The sequence below is a fragment of the Opisthocomus hoazin genome, chromosome 19 (genome assembly GCF_030867145.1).
Source record: "Opisthocomus hoazin isolate bOpiHoa1 chromosome 19, bOpiHoa1.hap1, whole genome shotgun sequence".
NCBI classification, from domain to species: Eukaryota; Metazoa; Chordata; class Aves; order Opisthocomiformes; family Opisthocomidae; genus Opisthocomus; species Opisthocomus hoazin.
This window is the reverse complement of record NC_134432.1, coordinates 16,107,468-16,131,242: the sequence shown is the minus strand read 5'-3', so window position 1 is coordinate 16,131,242 and position 23,775 is coordinate 16,107,468. Positions and strand designations below refer to the sequence as shown.

The window sequence follows — 23,775 nt, the reverse complement described above, 5'->3', positions numbered from 1 at the left end:
AGCACAGCCTCCGGACGCTGCATCTGCAGCCAGCACCGGCTCTGCTGGGACCGTGGCATCTGCACAGAAACCGACGACCACACCGCAACCTTCTCCTTCGGGGACACCCACCAGCCCCCCGACGCTCGAAGCCCCGGGTCAGCACAGCCCTGTGCTGGACCAGCAGCAGCGGCTTCGAAGCAAAAGGCTCTCCATCCCATTAGCGATTCTGAAAGCTGCCCACTCACCCCAGATCTCTATGGCGAATAAATCGATCTTTAGGAACTGAGCACAGTCGTTTCCCAGTACTTTGTGGCAATTTTACACTATTTTCACAGAAAAGGGCCCATATCCTTTTCCTCTGAATGATACTGTGAATTAACTCTCATACAGGCAGACAGATCAGGTTACCCCTGGATGCCGAGCGCAGAACTAATAACCAGCTCAAGAGCTGACAATGCAGGCTGCTCACCAAGCCCCCAGAAGCCCAGAATCAAAGCATTTATGGTAAATCTTATTTCCATGTTTTACAGATGAAACTAGAAAAGGTAAGTGACCAAGCTGAGGCTTGCATTCTTGTTCGGAGGAATATAAATATTGATAATCCAAACCCGCAGCTCGGGAATAAGGTAACGCACACATCTACACCACTGAGCTGGACTGTTCCACTCTGGCCTAAGAATTTCTGTTAAAACAAGTCTATTTTTCATTTCAAACTACCGCAGCTGCAAGGCCGCGGTGGGAGCGCAGATGTGCAGCACGCATTACCAAGGGGCAGTTTCTCAGGACACGCTACTTTCTCACCAGATTCAGCCAACGCGTATTTATATCCCTCTGTACTCTGCCACGTGCCTCTGGGAATCCTAAAATTAAGGGCACTTTTCTCAGGCAGGAGTTATTTGTCAGGTTCTTGCCTCAGCAGGACCTGCTCCCACGATGTCCTTTGCTCCCGAACGGCCGATCGGATGCGACCCGGGTCAGCGACAGAAACGTTTCTCACCAGCTGCTGCACGGCACGGAGGGAGCGCTGCAGGTCCCACACCAGCCCTGAAAGGCCCAGCATCTGCCCGTGTATCAGGAGCTAAATGGGGAGATGTCATTAATTGGAGGCTCTCGTTTGAAGCCTCAGCGGAAGGGCTGGCAGAGCACCCCTGGCAGAGCTGGGTGAGCGCTGCCTGCGCAGAGCTGCCCCGGCCCCCCAGCACCCACAGCCAGCCCTGACCTACGGCGCTCAGCCCCCCCGCCAGCAGGGCTGTGCACCACCAGCCTCCAAAGCCCACGCGGTCCTTCCATTTCAACGCCCTCTTCTCGAGGAGAGAGCATCCTCACGTCCTTGGTCAGCAACACCACATTTGCGGCAGGAACCCGTTTACCAGGAGGTGTTTGGAGTCCCTGTCGCAGCTCCCACAGACCTCCCTCTGTATCAACAGCAAGAAAAAGGCCCTGTCACAGCCACCAGCTGCTGCCCTGTCTCAGAGGGTGCAGGCACCCTTCTTCTTACCGCAAGGACCACGCAGCCTTCCCCTCACCCGGGCAGGAGAACCCCAGCCCACTGTGTGCGTGTTACCGGGAAGCCACGGGACCGGGAACGCCGCTGGTACTGCATCAGCCCATGAAAGGCCCAGAGGGCTTTGCCCAAAGGCAATTTACTGGGTGAGGGCTGGCAAGTGCTAAAAAACCTCCCAAAAATCTCACTTGCTGGTGAAGAAGTGCAGAAACATCAAGCAGACAACGCGAGGGCTGTGCTGCCGTGCCCCGGCTCCCTCCGGCTCTGCCCCGAGCCCCACCGCCCGCAGCCAGGACCTCCACCCGGGCAGGCAGGGGCGTTCCTACCTACCAGGAGACCCCAGCAAGCCAGTGGCCCCCAAGCAGTGTCACGATGCCTCGCTGCCCCTGGGGCAGAGGACGCGGACACTCCTCAGCCCTGCCCGCTTCCCCCCAGCGCGGGGAGAAAGCAGCATCCGTGGGGACGGGGATACCGGAGTCCCTGCAAACCCGTGCTCCTCCTTGGCCATCCCGGAGCCACCCAGTGTCCTACCAGGCCAACTCACGGGGACATCCCTGGCTTGCTGTGTCCACACGCTCCCAAGATGACAGTGGTGCTTTGTCCAAACTCATATCTCTGCCATTGCTTTTCAGAACGCTGCCTGTGGGGCCACCCAACCTCTTGCTGCCATCCCTCGCGGTGGATTCCAGGTCCTGTCCCACCTTACGTGAGCTGAACAAACGCAGCTCCCACACCTTTGGTTTAATACGGTGGGAACGGCCGGCTGCCCAGAGACATCTCACAGCAGGAAACCCTCTTTCCAAACAGCACATTCGGTCCCTTCTGCCACGGGCCTGATTTTAATCCCTTTCTACTTGCCTAAAGTCCAGTTGAAATGAAGAGGGGGAAAAATTTCATAAAAGACCACATTAGTTCTAAAGAGAAATGAGATTACTGCTACCGGCGCTGACCCGGAGAGTCCTACGGAGAGACAGCGACTCTCTGGTTATTAAAGGAAGAGGTTTACTGCCCGAGAGCAAGGAGAGAGGATTGTTGTTCTAAATAATAAAAGTCATAAAGCATTACCACGTGAAGGGATGCAATGCTCCTCCGCCTGCTTCCTTCACCGGCAGCCAGAATACAGGACCGCACACCCAACCTACCCAGCACCTCGGGGACTGCAGGGAAGACTCTGCGCATCCACCCTCTCCTCGTCTGGCTCCGGGGCTGCATTCTGAGCAGCGGAGGCAGCCGCTGGCCCCCTGCAGCAGCAGCTCTGCAGAATGACCAGAGGAACTGCCCGGGAGTCACAGAATCACAGAATCACAGAATAATAGGGGTTGGAAGGGACCTCTGTGGGTCATCTAGTCCAACCCCCCTGCCGAAGCAGGGTCACCTACAGCAAGCTGCACAGGATCTTGTCCAGGCGGGTCTTGAATATCTCCAGAGAAGGAGACTCCACAACCTCCCTGGGCAGCCTGGGTCAGGGCTCCATCACCCTCAGAGGGAAGAAGTTCTTCCTCGGGTTCAGCTGGAGCTTCCTCTGCTTCAGTTTGTGCCCGGTGCCCCTTGTCCTGTCACTGGGCACCACTGAAAAGAGCTTGGCCCCATCCTCCTGACACCCACCCTCGAGTCCAAGCTCAATGCTCTTTCACAAACAAAGATACTCTGCTGAGGCTACAGGGAGGGAGAGAACGCAGAGCCTGTCTACACAGAATTCTTCTGGAATTATTCAGGTCTTGTGTGTCACACTCATACACTCCAATTCCAGGACTGCTCTCTTGCGATGACAAGCCCTCAACGGGGCAACCCGTTGGGTTTCATTTCAGAACCTCACCTGCCTGAAACCAGCTGCTGCTTCCGTGGTTTTACGAGGAAAGTTTTCCTGGTATTTCTGAGAGACGCAAACAAACAAGGAACCTGGCTGGGGAGCTGCAGAGGGATGGAGCAGACACAAAAGCTAACACTGAAACACAGGGAAAAAAATAATGAGCCTTTCTTACATCTCCTGCTGTTCCACCCTGAGAGCCCAGCAGACTGGGGAATTCTGAAGGAACTCCTGGCACCAAGCTGACGTCCCACTAACGCCAGCTGCAGAGTCGCCCTTTCCAACATGGGTGCCTCCCCACCGCCGGCGGGATCCCATCTCCTGAACCGCAGGCCTGACTCCGCCACACGTCTCCGGGTCAGGACACGTTCCCTGCACATAGCTTTTCCAGGGCTGACGGGTCTTTCCTCCGAGCAGCTGGGAGGAGGGTCTTCAGGGCAGCCCTCACCCTCCTCCCAGCACACGCCCACAGCCGGGGGTCCCACAGGCACCAACGCAGCGGAACAGACCGGCAGATCCACGGGCAGCGCGGACAGAATTGACATCTGTCTCCAGCCTGGGGATGAGGTTTTGTTACGACCGAGAACAAAGCGGATGACTCCACCGCATCGATCCGCAGCGTCAGACGGGAGCAGGGATCCAGCGGGCGCCGGAGCCGTGCGGGGCGCAGGCTGTTACGCCCGCGGCTCGGAGCCTTGTGCTGCTGCTACGGACCCGGGGCTACGCTGCCCGCAGAGCCCAGACGGCGCCGATGGCTGCGCTTCTCCCCGCAGCAGGCGCAAAGCAGGCTGCCCGACGCAGCAGCTCTGCCCCAAGCCCTCTCCACGCCTCATCGGCATCGCCTGTGTGAGCCCCTGCCTCGTGCCGGCTTTCCGCTAACCTCCGACCACTGCTGAAGGTTCTCACCCGTTCCTCCCCAGCGTCTCATCCTCATATTTAACAAATAAATATGAAAGTGATGTTATGGGAATAAGCAAGAACAACAGCGCCAGAGAACTTGCACGCTTCCAGAAGATGAGAGAATGTTTGTTTTTGCCTGTAGGACAGGACGCGCGGATGAAGCCTCAGCACGCAGCACGCCCTTCTCCACCTTCTGCTAACCCAAACCTTCTCCCACCGTTTTCCGACGGCCAGCTGCTGATCTCCAACCCGGCTGAAGCGCAGGTGTTTGGGGCTCTCCAGGCGCAGGGAAGCATCAGGCAGGACACCGGTGGTGTGAAGGCAGCGTCACGTTACCCTCACTAACCCAACACCTGTGCTGAGCAACACAGAGGACGTGTAATTAAACTTATTACTGCCTGCCCTTGTTTTTAAGGCCGTTCTCAGTTTCAGCCGGCAGCAGAATTAATTACATTCAGAAGGGCTCTGTCAGCTCACACCAGATTCCAAACGCTGTTTTTGCCAGAGCAAACCTGAAGGATGATTTGAACTCGTGACATTCGCCTGGGTGCGGGTGTTTGTTTGTTTAGCAACGTGCCACTGCCCAGTCTGCCAGCGCCGACCCGCGCGCCCGGCAAGGACGCCGACCGCGTCGGTGACGTGCAGCGCTGGAGAAACTGCAAAAGCAAGCAAAACGCCCCAAAAACGAGAAACAAAAGGTGGTCAGAAGTACTGCTTGAGCTTTAACAATAAAAAATGCTGTGCAGAAGCTAAGGAAACGCCTTCTCCCTCCCTCCCAAGAGCAGCGTAGCTCCACCATCTCGCTTTCGACAGAAATCGACACTTCCCATTACAAAAAATCACCTTTTCTGACCCGATCAGCACAGCTAACGGTGCTGGATCTGTAACACCTGATGCAGGCGGCAGGCAGGGATCTGTGAGCCCGAACCACAGCCCAGCCCGGAGAACCAGTCCTTCCCACAGCTCCGGTCTGGGGCGAGTGGGGACTGCAGAGCCCCGAGACTCACCCCGGGAACCCCCCAAAACCTACCCAGGAACCCCCAAAACCCATCCGGGAACCCCCAAAACCCACCCGGGGGACCCCCACGGAGGCCCAGGCCACTCCAGGCCGTACGGCGGCCGCCAGTGCTGGCCCGGACCCCGCTCCCACCGGCACCCCCAGACTCGGGGTGCTCCGCAGCCCCTCCATGCCCGCAGCGGGAGGCGGGCAGGCACACAGTCTTTCATTTTTATCCCCGAAATTCTGGATAACCCCAACCCCGAGGCAGAATCCGGCCGAGGACGGAGCAGCGAGGCAGGGTCTCTGCTCCGGGAGCCGCCCCAGGGAAGCCGAAGCGAGCCCCGTCTCCCCGGCCCCGCAGCCCGGCCAGGGGCGGCTGCCGGCGGCACCGACGGCGCTTTGATAAATAACGACGAAAGCGAATTCTCAAGGCACAGAGCCACGGACGCGGCCGCGCTAAAAATAACCAACCCCGGGCAGGCTGCAGCCGGCCCGCGGCGGGGCGCGACCGCCCGCAGCTCCGGCCCCGGCCCGCCCGGGGTCCGCAGCCGGCAGCCGCGGTGACAGGCGGCAGCGCCCGGCCCCGCTCCGCCGCCGGGCGCTGCGCGGGCTCCGGGCCCGGCCCGCGGCCGCCAGCCCCGGGAGCTCCGCGGACAGCCCCGCACTCACCCGCCGGGCCCGGCCCCCGCCCCGCTCCGGCCATGCCGCGCTGCCGCCGCCGCCCGCGGGCGGGCCGCCCCCCCCGCCCCGCTCCCCGCCCCGCCCCGGGCCGGCCCCGCCCCTCCCCGCCCTGCCCCGCCCCGCCCCGGGATTGGCTGCGCTGTAGCTGGGCAGAGCGCCCCGGCCCGGCGGAGCGGCGCGGGGGCGGGGCCGGGCTGAGGGGCGGGGGGGGGGGGGGAGCGCTCTGCCCTCAGCGCCCGCAGCCCCCGCGGGAAGCCGCGACCCGCACCCCGGCCCCCCGGCCCGATCCCCAGAGCCGGGGCGGAGCGCGGGATCCCCGCTGCCGCCATCCCCCCCCAGGCCCCGCCGACCCGGCCCCGGAGCGCTGCTGTCAGCGTGGCGCTTCCAAGCGCCTCCATTGCTCATCGCCAACAGTGGGACCGTCTCGGACGCGAACACCCGCCGCGCGGCACCGACCCCCGCATCGTATTTACGGCTCCTTCCCTTCCCGCTTTTCAAGGCCACCGTCCGTGCCTGCAGCGAACCATCAACCCTCCCTCACGCCGGGCTGCTCCGGAGCAGGGGAGCAAGCGGGCGCCGGGGCTGCAAGCGCCCGACAGCAGCGAGGGGAGAACGAGAACCGCGGGGAATCTCCCCGATGAGCAAGGACGCTGCGGGTCTGCCCCGCGCAGAGGTCCCGGGTGGGAGACGGGCAGGGCCCGCTCGAGGCCGCAGGCACGCGGCTGGTCTCCTCCGGAGGTTTGCCAGCCGGGTTCCCGACCGGAGCGTCCCGCCAGCCGGCCCCAGCGCGCACGGCGCTGGCAAACCCAGCGACAGGACAAGGGGCAATGGGCACAAACTGAAGCAGAGGAAGCTCCAGCTGAACCCGAGGAAGAACTTCTTCCCTCTGAGGGTGACGGAGCCCTGGCCCAGGCTGCCCAGGGAGGCTGTGGAGTCTCCTTCTCTGGAGATATTCCAGCCCCGCCTGGACACGGTGCTGTGCAGCCGGCTCTGGGTGACCCTGCTTGGGCAGGGGGTTGGGCTGGGTGACCCACAGAGGGCCCTGCCAACCCCGACCATTCTGTGACTCTGTGTGAAACCAGTCAACACGCGTTGGGTTCTCTGCCCAGCGCCGACGCCAGCTCCCTGCGCACCCTCACGGGCCTCTCCTCCTCGTGCCCGGAGAGGTGGGCATGACCCTCTCCCACCTCCAGGGGATCCAGAAAACGTGCAGGACTGCCCGCGCTACTGAACAACGAGCAGAACCGTCTGTCACCTAAGGCCGGTGGGGTCCTTTCCTTCCTTTCAGGGTCCGCACTGCGCGCTGGGGACACCGGCATCAGCTCCCCAGCCATGATGCCAGGACGAGCAGCCTGTGCAGCAGAACGCCCCACGCTTCCCACCTCCCCTCCTTACCAGAGCAGAAGCAGACCCCTTCCCCTCGCAGTCTGCGCACAGCGCTCCCGATTCGGCGCATTTTGCCTCCCCCCGTTTCTCCCGCCAGCAGTTTGAAGTTTTCTCACCCTTTGCTGGCAGATGCCATGCAGAGAGACAAGCTCGCTGTCCTCGATCTGCTTTTCAGGGCTTCTATAAAGTAGGGCACCAGCATCAACCCAGCGTCAGGTTTTTGATACATTGCTGGAGTAGCCAGAAATAATAACGGGCAGCTTCAGTCAGTGTTTTCGTCCTCAGATCTGCAGCAGCAGCACAGGGGTCCTTTGTGCAGCAGAGCGAAAACACGGCACGTGCCAGGCTGCGATCCCGGTCAGCAATCCCAAGCCCTTCCTGCCTGCGAGCCGGGCTCCCCAGCAGCTCCCAGCAGCTCCCAGCAGCTCCCCAGCCGGCGCGCCGGGGTCCTCACCGGGCAGCCCCTGCCTTGGGGGTCCCCTTTCCCACAGCCATCAGTGCTTGGCTCTCCGCGTTGCCTGCAGCACCTTATCTCCCTGGCTGGGGCGAAACGCGAAGGTCAAGTTACAGTTTTACCAACCCTTTTATCTTCCTGGCAAGGCACGAAAATGCAGAACCTGAACTTTGGAACGAGCCCTCGCTCTCGCGGTGGGTGGAGAGCGGAGCAGACCGGAGGCAGCGGGAGAAGGCAGCATCCAGGTCCTCGCTGCAGCCCAGCACTGGGATATTTTCTGCTGCACGTTCAGACACATCATTGGGACAATCTGGAAGGAAGTGCCGAACCCGACAAGCACGAGCTCTTGGCCTGCGTTCCAGCAGGAAGCCAGATGTGCTGGGAACCGCGGCAGCTCCAGCTGACGTAGGGACCCGGCGCAGCCCCGCTGCTGCTGCCAGACAACACGGAGAACGACCGAGACGCAGCGGAACAGCTCTGTTTGCTGGGAACAGCCTGGTTGAAATTCCCCTGTCCCAATCCTTGAATTCCAGACCGTCGGCCTGTGCAAGAATCACAGAATCACAGAATCCTAGGGGTTGGCAGGGACCTCTGTGGGTCACCCAGCCCAACCCCCTGCCCAAGCAGGGTCACCCACAGCAGGCTGCACAGCACCGCGTCCAGGCGGGGCTGGAATATCTCCAGAGAAGGAGACTCCACAGCCTCCCTGGGCAGCCTGGGCCAGGGCTCCGTCACCCTCAGAGGGAAGAAGTTCTTCCTCGGGTTCAGCTGGAGCTTCCTCTGCTTCAGTTTGTGTCCGTTCACAGAATCACAGAATCACAGAATAGTAGGGGTTGGAAGGGACCTCTGTGGGTCATCTAGTCCAACCCTCCTGCCGAAGCAGGACCGGCCCCCGAGCCAGGCGCCGGGTGATGAAGCGACGCAGGAACGCGGAGCCCCGGGAGCTCCGCGGCACCGTCCTGCTGAACATCCATTCTCCGCACTCTCACCTCCACAAATGACAAACAGGTTTCCCGACGGTACCGCGCTGCCATGGCCCTGCCCCGGCGCGCTGCCCCATCGATCACGCTGTGCTTGGGTCGGTGTCTGGAGCACGCGAACTCCTTGGGGCTGCAGGTCTGTCATGCACAGCTCATTCATTCCCCCCTGACCCTCCCCACGGCTTCCAGACTAAACATCCCTGGGTAGGGCGGGAGGTGCAGAAGGCAAAGCTCTGCAGACCGGGGCCTCGGGGACTGCTCTTTCCCCCTCCCCAGGGAGTGCCAGGCAGAGAAGAACCCGCACTCCGCTGACTCGGTGTTTAAATGCTGCTGTAGTGAGCATTACCACCACCAAAAAGAAGTCTGTACGTCAAAGTCTCAGCTAATTTTATTCCAAGCCAGGGTTCATCCCAGCTTCTTTAAAGCAAGCGTGTGCCTCACTCCTCGTCCGGACGAGGTGGTGTTTCCCTGCAGGCTGCTGCTCTCCCCACGGGCGGCTCCGTTCGCAGGCCATACGCCGGTGCACAGCACGGTCAGAGCTGTTACGATCATTGCCAACGCCGGCAGCCTCCCTGGGGCACCCCACGTCACCTCTACCCCTTCGTGCTCCGTGCGGGATCCCGGCACCCACCCACCTGACTCCGTGTCAGAACGAAACGGCATTTGTGAGAGCAAAGCCGCCGTGCTTTGTCGGAGGGCAGGGAAAGTGGTACCGTCGGTGGGCTACAAGGGTGGGTTTTCCATCCACAGTTAGGCTCAGTGACTGTTCTTTGTACTGTCTGGAGTCCTCTGTTCTCCTTTTCCTCCGGGCCTGGCTCATTCTGTTTCCTCGGCTGGACGGGGGAGGATGGTCAGGCACGGCTCTGCCTCCGGCCCGCTGGACACCGATCTCTCCGAACGCCTGCTGTGTTTACCTTTTTGAGCTATTAAACCCAGGCATCTCTCACTTCTTATTGACTGTGAAGCCAGTGCTTTATGACCATGCTGTCTATCACTGGGAAAAAACAAATTCCCCAATAACCTTGAAGAGTGGAAGGGTCTGTGGTTACCCAGACTCATTCCAAATTGACTGTTAAAATGCCCGTCGATGTCCTAAAAAGCACTTATTTTAGAAAGTTTTAACAATCCCATGTCTCAGCATAATTAATCTTCAAAGATATGTAACTGCGCGACTGGCTGGCTGTTACTGGGTTGCTGCTCAAGCGCTGGGGTGGGCACAGTCATTACTGTGGGGCCCTGCTGAAAACCCTTCAACGCCTGTGCTACCACCTACGGCACCGTCCGGCAGCGCCCAGGTTTCACCGCAGACACCCTCGGAGCAGCTGGCGGGACCCCGACGTTCCCCCACCAAACTGGGCGCTCCCCGAGCAGCCTCCGAGCGCCCAAGCTCCGCGGCGGCACAGCCCGTCGCCTTGCCCGCGTTCGTGTTGCTTGGTTTCGTCCTTCGGTTCGGTCCCAGCAAAAAGGGAACCTGAAGGGCACAAAAGTTACCCGGGGCTGGCAGGCCAGAGGAACAACGACCAGATTAAACTAAGAGATTATGAAAAGATTTCTTCGCCTGCTTTATTAAAATGTGCTCGGTATTCACACAAGGCGAGCTGCCGCAGCGCAGCAGAACTGACATCCAGCACTTCTGAAAGTCGGGCACCGTATCAAATAGTGTTTACACTGGAGGAATATTTAACCTCTGACTAACGCTGCCTTTTACTCCGTATTTCACAGCGGTTAGACAGCGGATCCGGACGGGACGATTTCTCTTTCTGCTTGTAATTAGCTCCACTTTTCTGCTCTCCTGAACAAGCATTCGAGTTTCCTCTAGGAATGCAATCCAGATCAACAGGAAAGCTGTCGGCACTGGGATGCCACTCATCTTTTCTGGAGCTTTTATTTAAAACAGAACATTGTTATTAGCAGCAGATTTTTATAAACCTTTCTGTGAGGTCCCATTCCTGCAAACACTCAGGATCATTCTGAGCTATTAGTCTCGCTCCAGAGACACGACTCAACATTCGGCGACAATCTGAGCCACGAAGCATTCGCAGGAGTCAGGTTTTGAATTTCAAATCTAAACTGCGCAGGGGTACCAGTGGTGTACGACTTTGAGCCTGACAAACACAAATACATGTTTTAACATCTAAACCAAATTCTATTGTGACTTGTCCCCTGTCTAACAGAACAGCTTCAGTTTAACAGGTAATAGCTGACCTCAGAGACTGAGTGATGTTCTGAAACAAAACGACGTTCTTAAAAAACATCATCAATCAACGAAAAGTTTATAATCAGAATAAAGTTAGGAAAATGTTCTTTTGCTGCTGCTGAACTCTTCCTTAAAGAAAGAATAAAAGCTCAACGCATTTTAAAGTTTGTTTTGATTGTGTGTTTTTTATCCAGAGATGGCACCGGGATATAAAACTAATTTCTTCCAATTGCTACCTGCCTTCTAGCTAGACGGATCTTAGTGTCTTTAGGGATCTAAAGCACCCCCTTCTCCGGGGAACCTTCTTTTCAGATGGAACGAGGGGTTCACACTGATGCAGTCGGTGATCTTTCTAAGGCTGTCTGAGCTGTAACTGTAGGCGATCCACCCCAGGGAGCGCACGCGCTGTCCCTGCTCCCCTCTGCCTCCGGCTCCTTACAGGAGACAGAGGCCCTTGGTGGGCACAGAGCATCTCTGCACCCTTGTCCACAGCGTCTGGGCGCACGCTGACAGCTGAAGGGGAATTTGACAGCTCTGAGGAACGCTGAGGCAGACCCGGTGCCGGGGCGGGTGCACGCTCCCACGCCATCACCACCGTCCTGTCTGGCAGGCACCATACGGGAGGCAGCCCCCAGCCCCCTTCTCCCCACAGCCTGGGGCCTTCCCTCTGGGGTGCTCTCCACCTTTCTACCAGCTTTGTACCAGCTTCGCCCGCTTTCTGCCAGCAGAAACCAGTAACAGTACCTCCACAAGCAGGCACATCCATACTAAAAACATCCCCGAGCAGTAAGACGTGTCTGTCCGCAGAACCCGTGCGGCGATGCCCGGCAGAACGGGACCTCAGGAAAAGCTTGCAAACCCCGACTGCCTCCCCCATCTACCCCCCCTGACGTACAGGTGGGAAAAGGAAAGGAGTTTTAACAACCACCTCACTGCTGTTACTGGTCTCTCCATACTCCTGACTCACCCTGATAGCCCGTTTCCAGGGATGGTCCGTCGTTGTCCCCGGAGCGGCGTGCGGCCGCCCCGCTGGGACCCCGACCCTCTGGCCAGGCTGGCTCTTACCATTCCAGACTCCCTGAGCGGGAATTAAACTCCGCAATACTGGGCTGCACTGCATCAGTTCTCCAGCTCTTTTTTTAAAGTGCAAGTATCGTTACTGCACATTTCATGCAATGCCAGGGGCAGCTACTTCCAGAGCTGATGCAAAAAGTGTTATTAAAACTTACAAACTGGGAAAAACTCTTAAAAAAAGTCCAAATCCTGGTGCTGCCCTAAAATAAATGAGAGCCGCAGCCTGCGAGCGGTACATGGATAAGCACAGAGCCCAGCCCGCACGCAGTCCTTATTCACAACCCCCGCCTGCTGCTCCTCGCTGAAAGTTTAACTAATGAACACAGTGCACGGCCCCGGGGATTTAAGATATGGAAAAGGTCAGGGGGAAGACTCAGGAGTGAAGAACAGATTGAACACGGTTCATAAATGACAGCCCCATATTAAACCTAAAATTAATTTTTTCAATAAATTAGGGCAAGTGAGCTTTCCTCCGGCTCACACAGTGCAGCTCTCCCTGGATATGAACTGCTGGCGGGAGGAGGAGGGCACGTGCACTCAGGAATCGATGCTAATACCCTAAAAAATTCATCTCTGAAAATTACTTCGATGGAATAGAAATGATTTCCTATGAATTTCTGTATAGCAAGAGCGGATAAAGTACCACAGTGATACCTAGAATAAGTACAGCCTGAAAAAAAAGGCTTAGTCTTGTTTACACAGGGTTGGTGCGGTCCTGTTGTGCCTCAGTTTCCCAGCTGCGGGCGCAGGCTGTTACACCAGGGAACCCGTGAAAGCGGCTGGGGTCTGTTCAGAGCTAGCTGCGGTTACGCAGCAGCGAGGATGGGATGTGGCTTCCCGAAGATGAACTGCCAGGCTCTTCGCCTTCCAACGAGAGTCACGGCTTGTGACCTCCGGGTGCCGTCAGGATGGCACTCGCCAGGGAAGGGAGGGGCAGGCTCGTCTCGAAGCCGCGGTGAGTGTATCGGGCTCTGCATGTGTTCGTGAATGCCAGCGTGTTTATACAGGGTGTGCCTTTTGGGACCTCAGGGACAAAGCTGGCCACCGTGGCAACAAGCATTGCAAACCTCAACCAGACCTCAGAAGTACAAAGTGTCTCAACCTGGCTGAATAACGTATTAATTAGAAGAAGACGATGAGCAGCATGCCAGCCTTGCTGCTGACCGCTCACATGGGGAGCTGCAGGGCTGGAGCTTCCCCTTCGCTCTGCCCGAGCCAAGGCAGAGGAGCAGTCCTGGGCTGCGTTCTCCGTGACGCCCATCAGCTTACCCTCCAGCCTAGAGAGCAGACGGGGTGCCGGGACCTCACACCCGTCTTCGCTTTGAGGGATGAAAGCTCAACTCTAAATATCGTCTTGACTGTCTTTTGAAAGGGTTGGCTGTGACAGCGAAAGATAACAAGTTTAGAAAACCTTAATTGTTGTTACCATAGGAGCTTCAAACAGAGGTCACCCAGCATTTGTTGTCCTAACGTTTCATTGCTTATTCCTCTCAGAGAGATGAAACCAGACCCAGCCAACCTTTCTGACCAGAAACCCTTTTTACCACCTGCTGGATGGGACATGGAGAGATGAGCGAGCTCTCTGAGCAGCCCTGTCTGACACACGAAGATCTCCACCCTCGTCTGCAGCACGGGGACTCCAGAGCAGAGCGTGGCCGAAAGGCTCGTCCCGCAGGAAGGGGATGGAGACAGGAACGGGGACAGGTCTGAGCCCTGATTCCAGAGCTATACGACAGAAACCATTTCCTTTTGTGACCAAGTTCTTTTAAATGAATCTAGTTAGACAGATGCAAAGCACTGCCACAGATGCACTGAAACTGGTTTCACCCTTGCCTGAACAGGATTAACTTGCCTCAGTTATTAACCAAATTAAACTCCAGCTCATCTTCATTGCAAAAACGGCTGTATTTTACACTGAGAGTCATGCAGAATTTTCACAGAGACAGAATCTGGGAAGATTTTCCTTTGCAGTAGGTACCTGGGGTGACCACACAGCTCCCCACAGCCTGGCTTGGTCTCAGTTGACTCCTTCGGGGTAGAAGGGTGCCCGCCTCACCTGCAGCTTTACTCCATTCTTAAGGTGCCCGCCTACATTTTAGGCCACCAGCCTGTACCGATCACAAGAAGAGTTAAAACCATTCAGATGGGCTACGCTAAGAGCCCGAGCTGCTGTAAGTAGATGGCGTTCCAATAAACGTGGTTGCACGGACACATCTCTTTCCGCAGAGCTGGCCTGGGTTCCGCTCCTCACGCACAGTCCTGACCCTCGCCTTTCCCACTCACTGCCCCTGGCTTGGCTGTGCGGCTCCCCAGCTCCGAAGGGTTAAATCTGCGGAGCAGGAAACACAAATTCTTACCTTACTTTCTGCTGAGAAAATTCAAAACGTTTTGATCTGGAAACTTAGAGTTTAGATATTGTTCTTGCACTTAATTTCCTAAAACATTGATTTCCACAAATCTTCTTCTTCCTCTGCTGGAATATAAACCTGCCCCCCAACAGGGAAGAGCCAGCGACCCTCTCTGCCCCACTCCCCGTCCTCTGAGCTGCCACTGTGCCAGTGCCACTAAACCACTTTTTCTTATCCTCACAGATGCTAAGCTTTGGTCAAATCCCTGGGAATACTTGGGGCCAGCGTATGCTCTCATTAACAGACTCGCAATCTGCTCCTGCGCTGAGGAGGCTGCCCTCAGCTCACACCATCACAGCTAAAACCGGACTCTGTCGGAGGGGTGCGGGTCCGCGGGCACGCGCGGCTGCTGGCTCTGGGAAGGGCTCTGTGCCTCTGCTGATGACAAGCGAAATGAGGCAAAGAGGAGAGGCAGAGGTTGATGGGCCGTGGAGCCCCCAGCCCAGCCGCGGTACCATCTCCGGCACGCCGGGGCCGCTCAGCCAGCTCCGGGCTGCGAAGGTGCCGACTCCCATCAGCTGGCTGGTAGCAGAGTGATTTACTCCGGTAACACGAGCTGTGGATCACTAAACCAGAACCAGCTCCACTTGGGGAGGCAGCGGACAGATTGGCAGGTTTAAGCGACTATAAAGATCAGCCGACCTCGCTGAGCACGGCCCGGGGAGCCGAGCTGCCCACGGCAGAGGCTGCCGACAGCGCTCCGGCGTCGGCACGTGGGCTGCCGGCAGCTCCCCTCGCTCAGCACCGACCGGGCCCCCGCCGCCGGACCGGGCTCGCAGGCAGCCGGTCCCAGAGAGCTTCTCCAGGGCTGGCGGCCAAGGACTGCACAACGCTAGAGCAGGGTTAAGCCAGAACGGCTCGAAGCACGAGGCTGAGCTCTGGGGTCCTAGCAAATTCCTTCCCGACACCCACTGCCCTCCGTTTGCCCTGTCCCCAGCCCCCTGTGCCTGCTCCCCTCAGCCCCTGCACCCCTTTGCCTGCCCGAGACTCCATCCCACGGGGACACAGGCAGAGGGCTCAAAGGAAAAGAAGCTGCTAGAAACCCAGCGCTGCCCGGGGAGAAGCTGGCTCCTGCGGATCCCCAGCGTGGGGAAGGGCAGAGGCTCTCAGCTCCCAGACGCGGCGGCCGGCGCGGGAGCGAGGAAGCCAGCGAGGCGAGCGGCGGTGGCGTGCCGGGTGTGCCGGGACGGGCAGTGCCCGCGCAGCCCGGTGCCGGCGGAGGAGCGAGACTCACCTGCCTCCGGCCGCAGGGGCCAGCTGGCCGGCTGTGCCACCTCTTCTCCCGGCCAGCGAGCGAGCGGCAGCCCTTAGATACCCTTTCAGCAGATCAAAACCGAAAGCGGCAGGTTAGTTCCCAAATGAGCAACAGTGCTGTAAACACCGTGAAGCAAAGTCCAGCCCAGCCCAGCCGGTCCCAGCTGCTTCCCACCCGCCACCATAAACAGGAGTTGCAAGCCACTGCGGTCACCAGTCCTGCACAAGCAGCGTTAAAACCTAAAATGGCTTCATAAAACAACCGGAGGCGTTTAAAAAGCACCTGCCGCGTGGCCCTGGACTGTGGTGTCTCTGCAGGGCAGGACTGAGCCCCAGCCGTCGGCAGGTGATGGCAGCAGGGCTGGTGGCAGAGCAGGACTCATCGGGGGACACGCACGCCCAGCCCAGCGCCAGGGATCCAGCCCAAGCTCCCAAACCAGCTGAGGTGGAAGGGGAGCTCTCCCCAGGCACTGGCCCCGACTGGGCATCCCCTGCCCAGGCGCTGGCCAGCGCGGCAGAGGCCACCTGGGGCTGCCGGTGAAAGGCCTTGGGGACCTCGTGCAGTGCCACCTCTCCAGCTCCAAAGCAGCAGCTGGCCATCTCAGCCCACGCGGGCTGCAGACTGCCAGGCGAAAAGCTCCATTTCCTACGACCAGCCCCCCAGCACTCCCCCTCGCTGCCTGCGCTGTGTCTGTAGCTCCCTGACCTCGTCTTCCAGACCAGCACAACTGCTGCTGGCTTCCGAGAGCCCGACGCGCGCTTGGGAACGGTCTCGCTGGAGGTGATCACGTGGAGCGTGATTCATTCCAGCCCCGGCTGAAGGCCGCGCGCATGCCTGCGGTGTCAGGGCTCTCTTTCCATTAGGAAATCAGCAGCTTGTCAACAGGAATTACGCGACCGGACCCTGGCTGTTGATGAGTAACTGAGCACATTCTGTGACTAAGTCACTCCATAACCTCCAGTCATATCTCATTTATGGAGCACGAGGGCGACAACTCAAACCGCTGGGCTCGTTTGGTCTCAGCGGGCTGGGACAGGGACGGCGCTGGTACAATGCAGACTTCAGAGGAATTCAAACCATTGCCAGGTGAGAAAAATGTTCCACGATTTCTCCACCGCTTCTTTGGACGCTTGAGAAACGCACACTGATGAGGATCTGCTCACGGGGGGGATACAAGGACAACACAAGTCGGTCTTTGCCCGGTGCAGAGGGACGGGATGAACACCCTGCGCTCTCCAGCCTGCTCGCTTCTGCCGAAAGCAGCCTGCAGAGCGCTTCGGAGAGCTGCCAAGCACCTTCCCTCCGAGGTGCCCACAACACACCCATCCACGCCTACAAACGATGGGGTAACACCTTACACATTTTTTGTTTAAGGGTTTTTTTAGATTAGTGGTTTGGGGTTTTTTTTATATAAAGAGAGTAGAGCTGGTGGAAAGTGTTAGCCCAGTCCCTGGGCCACAGCGAGTTTTCGCCAGGCTGGCAGCAGCAGCACGGGGTCCCACAAGGGGGGCTGAGCCCCGCTCCGATGGGTTCTCCCCCAGGACGGCGAGCCAAGGCCTGCCCTGCCCTCGTGCCTGCCCACCCCGGCCTGGCTGACCCCCAGGGATGACGGGACCAGGGCAAACGCCGACTTTTTGGTCCCGGTCAGGAACACTGGGCACAGGCACAGGGTCACATCTGAGCCCTCCCAGGTGAAAACGGACACGGGCTTTTGAGCAGCCCAGTCCCCTGGCCACAGCACATGTCCCTAAGCAGACACATCCCTGCCGATGCTGAATCAATGACACCAGCCAAGCTGCTCGGAAAGATGACTCATTGTACTCCCCTTCTGTTTTTATTTTAATAACGACCAATGTAATTGTCTTGACAAAAGGAAAACAGAGCTGGAAGGAAGCTCGGGGCGGAAACCCAAGCGCTTGTTCAATGCCCGCCTGTGACGCAGCGTCGGCCAGTGCCTAAGCCAGGTCGTCCTCCTGCTCAGACAGAAAGCACCGAGGATGCTGCAAAGCGCCGAGTGCTAAATCTAACTCTGAACGCTGTTTGGAACGAGACAACAAACAGAAAAACCTGCATAAGGCTGATGTGCAATGTCTGAGTACAGTCTTGGTCTACCTTTGACATGTGGCTTCCCTTACACCACCTCTTCTACACTTTACTACCTTCTACACTTTAAGAAACAAAAACGCATTGAAATGCCTTTGACTGTAGACGGGTGAAAGCAGCTTCTTCGTAAATCCAGTGACATCCCAAATGGAGCCAGAAAGCCACTCGAGTTGTGGGCCATAAGGACTTCCACGATGTAAATGAAGCAGTCTCTCTGAGGACTGGGAAGTGTGCCACAGACAGCATTTCTGAGTCCACAGCCCTTTTATCGAAGTTGTTTTTTTTCCTTTATCCTTGTCTCGCTCCATGACAGTTTTGAGATTTTTGGCATCGTAACTGCAGCCTGGCTTGTCAAGCGAAACATCAACAGAGACTGTATATGTACGTGAGAAATGAGAATAGAGATAAAAATAGCCATTAACTCTGCTCTTAGAATACTAAACAAGCAAAATAGCTGTGTTCCAGTAAAGGAAGAATTTCTGATCTACATCTGCTTAACACTGTCCAGTATCACTGGCTTCAGTGGAGTTACTCCTCAGGGTTGCCCAGGAGGGTTTTCCTCCTCCGCACGGTTCTCCTACCCCAGCAACGCTGTATTTGGGCCCTGGCCACAGCAGCCGGTAGCAAACGTTGCTGCTGAGGCCTGATGCCCTGCCCGGACCCCGGGCGGGGGCGGCCGGAGCAGCCCCAGCCCCGCGCCGCTCCTGGAGCACAGCAGTGGGTTCAGCTCCGCTGAGAGCACCCCGGGGGCTGGGACTGCTCCGTGGCGCAGACCCGGGCACAGCAAGCGGGGACGACTGGGAAGTCACCTGAGAAGCACGTGCCCGATCCCCCCGGAGACACCGGCGTGGACCCTCTCGGAGAGCTCAGCCTTGCAGGCGCGAGCGGGAGCAGCGTCCGTCCCTTCGCGCCCACAGAGCTGGAGAGCCCTGGGAGACTCCCGCGCTTCCAGCGCGATGACGCTGCCTTCCTCCAAATCAGATCCAGACAAACTGTTTCTCGGAGACCATCCCAGCTTGCTGCAAACACTAAAACAAGTTTGGGAACACTGGGAACGCTGGACTCCATTAAAAAGAGGCGATCCATGCCAAGGCTGAGAGAAGAAGAATGTGACCTAGCGGGACTCTCTTGGCTTGCCAACGGCTCACGGACAAAGCTCGCTCTTTCTCCCTTGCTTTTCACCACTGCCAAGCACTGCCTCGCTCCCTTTATTCTGGCAAGTGTCTTAGGTAAAATGTACAAGAATTTCTCTCCGGGCCAGCGAATTTAGGAGGAGAAAATGGAAAACGGCACTGGGTGAGAAGCCAGAGTTCAGCCAGGCGTCCGAGCAAGATCCTGCACAGACGCACGGCAGAGAACAGACACTGCAAACCTACAGCTGCTCAGCAGAACACCTGGGCCCACGGCTGCAGAATGCTGCAATGCTTGTGCCACACTCTGAAGAAATTTTAATTATAAATAGGAACAATAGGCACGGCCCCGATACCCACTGAACAGTATTTTCCCCACACTTTGTAATAAACCTACTAAAATCAGAGCTGTTCAGTGCCCATTGTACGAATGCTAAAAACTCCAGCTACTCTGGCAATTACTGTAAAATACTTTCAGGCAGTTTGTAAAGGCATTAGTGAGACAAAATGAAGAAAAGCAATATTGCTTTTAAAAGGCATGTTAAACATTCACCTTATCATCCGGCCACTTTATTTTAATGAAGTTTGTTCTACGTCTTCTGGTATTTGCTTTGCACATGGAGTGAGTTGCTGAGTATTTCTGTGCGAGCTGATGATCTTGCTGGAGCGGGACGGGGCTGGGAGGGCTGCGGGAAGGTGCTGGCGGACTCCAGCCGGGCAGGGCCTGCGGGTAAATGCAGGTGCCACGCGTGCCCTGGATCACTGTGGGCAAGCAAAGCCTCGGCTTCCACCACGCACGAGCTCGGAGTCCTGTGGTGCAGATGCATTAGGAGAGAGCCACACGCCCGTCCCGCAGGTGGGAACACAGCTACAGGATTTTTATTTATGGTGATATTAAATATGCAACAATCATTCCCCAACATCAGAGTAATAAACATCCCTGCTCCATCTGATCTGAAATCAGCAAGCACGCTTCTCACATTCACAGAGAGAGACAAAATGCTAAATTATTTATGCTTTGAATATGAACAAATATAGAGAAGTAAGTTAATTTGGTACAATGCAGCAGAGCAGATTCAGGGCAGAGTACTGTACATCTTTCAATCAAAACATACTCTCTCATTACTCTAAACAATTGTTTCTCCTCCAAAAAGTGGGTTAAAGAATTCTAATTATGGCATCAGCAGAATAATTTCTGACAAGACTTTTAGATCTGACTACAGATGTAAAACCACCACCCCTCTACATCCTTGAGCGTTTATCGGGGGACAGCACCAGCGCTGCGCAGAGCACCGCAGCAGCGGCTGAACGCCTTTCCAGGACACGAGCAGATTCCAGTGGCTGGTAGGAGCGAACATACTCCCAACGACGCTCTGCAAAACTCCTTCTAAAACAAAACAATTCTATTGTGGTCACCAAACACCAAAGCAGCAGAGGGAAAAAAGAAATCGAGCCATTCTGCCTCATATTTGCACTTCTCCGGATCGCTAAGCGTACCGCAACAAACCTCTCCAAGCCAGCGTCCCGTCTGTCTCGGCAGTGATTCCTACTGCTGTCCTGCTCCCTGCAGAGTGGAAATCACCCTGCAAACGGCAGGCGGAGGGCACAGACTTGTCCCCTGGCTATAAGCGGCTGTCCCCACGCTGCCGCCATCACCTCCTGGGCACAGCCCGAGCCGGGGATCTGCCCAGACCCAGACCCAGACCCAGACCCAGACCCAGACCCAGACCCAGACCCAGACCATGGGCTCGGCCGGTGCAGCCGCAGCCCCAGGGACCGGCACCCACGGGCAGGAGCCCTGAGCCCCCGGCACCGGTCCAGCCCCGCGGAGTCTCGGCGGTGCCAGGGAGCCGGGCAGTGCAGGGTGCCACGCTCTCCCACCGCAGCCCGGCCACAAACCGCATCGTCTGCTGGGCCAGGCAAGTCACGGCAAGGACAACCAAAAATTCAAAATCCAGCGTTTTCATTGTACCCGCGCAGGTTTCTTTATGTTTTATTCAACATTTCCCTGCCTACACAGAAGGCTGAAATACCAGCACGTTAATGAACCCGTATTATCATCATTACAGCTGTTAAGCGAGGAGGGCTGCGACGTTTCGGGGTGCTGTGCGAGCTCCGGGGAGCTACGGAACCAGCCACGGTCTCGTCCCCCTTCCCGTTCCCGGCTGCCTGCAGCAGAGGACAAGTGCTCCGAACGCGGGGCCCTGGCCAGAGCACTGTGCCTCAGCCCGGCCTCCGGTGGGTTTTGCACCTCCCAGAAAGCTCAGTCATTTCACAAATGCAATGAACGATTCTCCACAGCCGCACGGACACCTTTCAACGTCCCACATAAACGCAGAAGCGCCATTACCCCCCCCACGCTGCCCGAAGACCTACGGCCAGCATCAGCCACGTGTTTGCCCTGCCCGCTGACATTTCAAGCTTGGCAGGAAGGAAAATCCACAGGGAAAGTGGTGCAATTGCAGGAGGAATGACAGGAATCCTGGGACAGGAATCCCTTTGGGAACTGAGTTTTCAGCAACCACATCCAGCCCTCTGCTACCCACGTGCGTGTGTGTGTGACAGGGACAGGGATGAGATGAGAAAGAGGGGATGAGAGCTGTCCTTCAATTTCTCAACAGTTTCTTAACTTAAATCCTTCATTCTAAGCATAAGTACTAAATCAGGCTCAAGGAAGGAAAAACTTAATTAATCAGAGGTAGCTAAGTTCAAAGTGTGCCCCGGGTCAGCTTTATTACTACCCTTCACTTTGGAGGTACAGGGCTTACGGATAATCCCTGTCTGCTGCGGAATGACAACTACATGGCGCCCAGTATTTTCTGGCAGTGACTACACTTGAAGGCCTCCTTTCTTTCCACTGATCTTTTTGAGCTTAATATTGTCACTGAAATATCACTGAGGGCCATTTACAGCACAAGGGTTTAAAATGCCGTGCGCAGTCTGGTGACACCATCTACAAGCTCCACGTAGTACCTTGCAGACTCCCCTAACGAGGGCTTTGGAACGCGGGGTTTCCACCGATCCCAGTGAAACTGAGAATTAGTAGGGATGAGGCAGGGCTGCGTGGGGTAACAGCCCAGGGCAGCCCACGACGATCTGCTGCTTTAGTACCCCCACATCCACCAATCTGGCGTTCAGTCCAGGGAACTGAATCCCCACCACAAACACTTTGTTATCTGGGAAGACGGAATCACTCAAGAATTTAAACACTACCGACAGCCATCGATTATTATTGGGGAGGAACAACCTCATGCACCAGTACAGGCTTGGGGTGGACCTGCTGGAGAGCAGCTCTGCGGAGAGGGACCTGGGTGTCCTGGTGGACGACAGGGTGACCATGAGCCAGCAGTGTGCCCTGGCTGCCAAGAAAGCCAATGGAATCCTGGGGTGCATCAAGAAGAGTGTGGCCAGCAGGACGAGGGAGGTTCTCCTTCCCCTCTACACTGCCCTGGTGAGGCCTCATCTGGAGTACTGTGTCCAGTTCTGGGCTCCCCAGTTCAAGAAAGATGAAGAGCTACTGGAGAGAGTCCAGCGCAGGGCTACGAGGATGGTGAGGGGACTGGAGCATCTCTGCTACGAGGAGAGGCTGAGGGAGCTGGGCTTGTTCAGCCTGAAGAAGAGAAGGCTGAGAGGGGACCTTAGAAATGCTTATAAATATCTGCAGGGTGGGGGTCAGGAGGATGGGGCCAGACTCTTTCCAGTGGTGCCCAGTGACAGGACAAGGGGCAATGGGCACAAACTGAGGCACAGGAAGTTCTGTCTGAACATGAGGAAGAACTTCTTCCCTCTGAGGGTGACGGAGCACTGGCCCAGGCTGCCCAGGGAGGCTGTGGAGTCTCCTTCTCTGGAGATATTCAAGACCCGCCTGGACGAGGTCCTGTGCAGCCTGCTGTGGGTGACCCTGCTTCGGCAGGAGGGTTGGACTAGATGACCCACAGAGGTCCCTTCCAACCCCTACTATTCTGTGATTCTGTGATCTCATAACACACCAGCAATGATAACGGCACGGAAGGCAGAACCAGGCCTTTGCCAACTACCTGGCTTGGCAGGCACGCCCTGCAGAGCTGACCAGACGTCTCGTACCAGCCTCCAGACTCACATATTCTGACCCCTTCCATTTGTGCTGACACGTGTTCCCTGACGACAGCGCTGATAACCACCCACCAGCCTCTTCTCAGACATTTTTCGTGGGTACAGACGAGATGGCCGCAGTTTCTGTGTTGGGCGAAGGGTGCACAGGAGGTGTCTGTGCCCAGCAGCGTGCTCCCCCCAGGGCTCGGGGAAGACGGGCTCTCCCACAACACACCCAGCAGATGAACTTAGAATCATAGAATCACAGAATGGTTTGGATTGGAATGGACCTTAAAGATCTTCTGGTTCCAACCCCCTGCCATGAGCAGGACATCTTCCACCAGCCCAGGGTGCTCAGAGCTCCGTCCAACCTGGCCTTGAACCCTGCCAGGGAGGGGGCAGCCACAGCTTCTCTGGGCAGCCTGGGCCAGGGCCTCACCACCCTCATGGGGCAGAATTTCTTCCTGTATAAATAGATCGCAGAGTTGAGCTGCGGTCACTCTGAAAGCTAAATAACTTGCCAGAGTTACTTGTTTCTGCCCCACGAACCCAGCTGCTACGTTGGTGTTTGCCCTTCTGCCCAGCCAGCTGCCCGTGGGCTGGGGCAGTACCTCTTCAGTGCTGGGGAGGTTTGGCTACGGACCCTCAACTGGGATTTGCAGAGTGTTTTGACTGGGCTGAATGCTGGGCACAGCAGCCAAGCTGGGAAAGTGCCCACCTCTGCCCCACGGGACTGACCTTGGTTCCGAGAGGGGTGGGGGATATGTCACCTGCTGGGTCACATTCGGCTTGGTGCTGGACCCTTGTGACACTCGGCTTGTTCAGTCTACGAGAAACGACTGA

At 57.2% G+C, this 23,775-nt stretch overlaps 1 protein-coding gene and 1 long non-coding RNA gene across 13 annotated transcripts in view; both read right to left on the bottom strand.

The window, feature by feature from the left end:
• The window catches only part of DAB2IP (DAB2 interacting protein), a 249,932-nt gene that overhangs the window by 49,996 nt on the left and 176,161 nt on the right, over positions 1-23,775 (bottom strand). Inside the window, exon 1 of one of the 12 annotated variants that reach the window (XM_075439753.1) lies at positions 7,377-7,743. The exons of 10 other annotated variants lie outside the window; for them this stretch is intronic. In XM_075439753.1, coding sequence (XP_075295868.1) covers positions 7,377-7,489 — 113 coding nt within the window. In that variant the 5' untranslated portion in view covers positions 7,490-7,743. Of the gene's footprint in view, positions 1-5,862; positions 5,923-7,376; positions 7,744-23,775 lie in introns of those variants that run through there. One more of the 12 variants, XM_075439754.1, reaches the window with a different exon arrangement.
• LOC142363662 (uncharacterized) lies at positions 14,046-16,397 on the bottom strand. The gene is made up of 3 exons (XR_012765877.1): positions 16,334-16,397; positions 15,608-15,689; positions 14,046-14,294 (listed from the first exon to the last, which is right to left on the bottom strand). It is a non-coding gene; the product is annotated as an uncharacterized LOC142363662 (long non-coding RNA).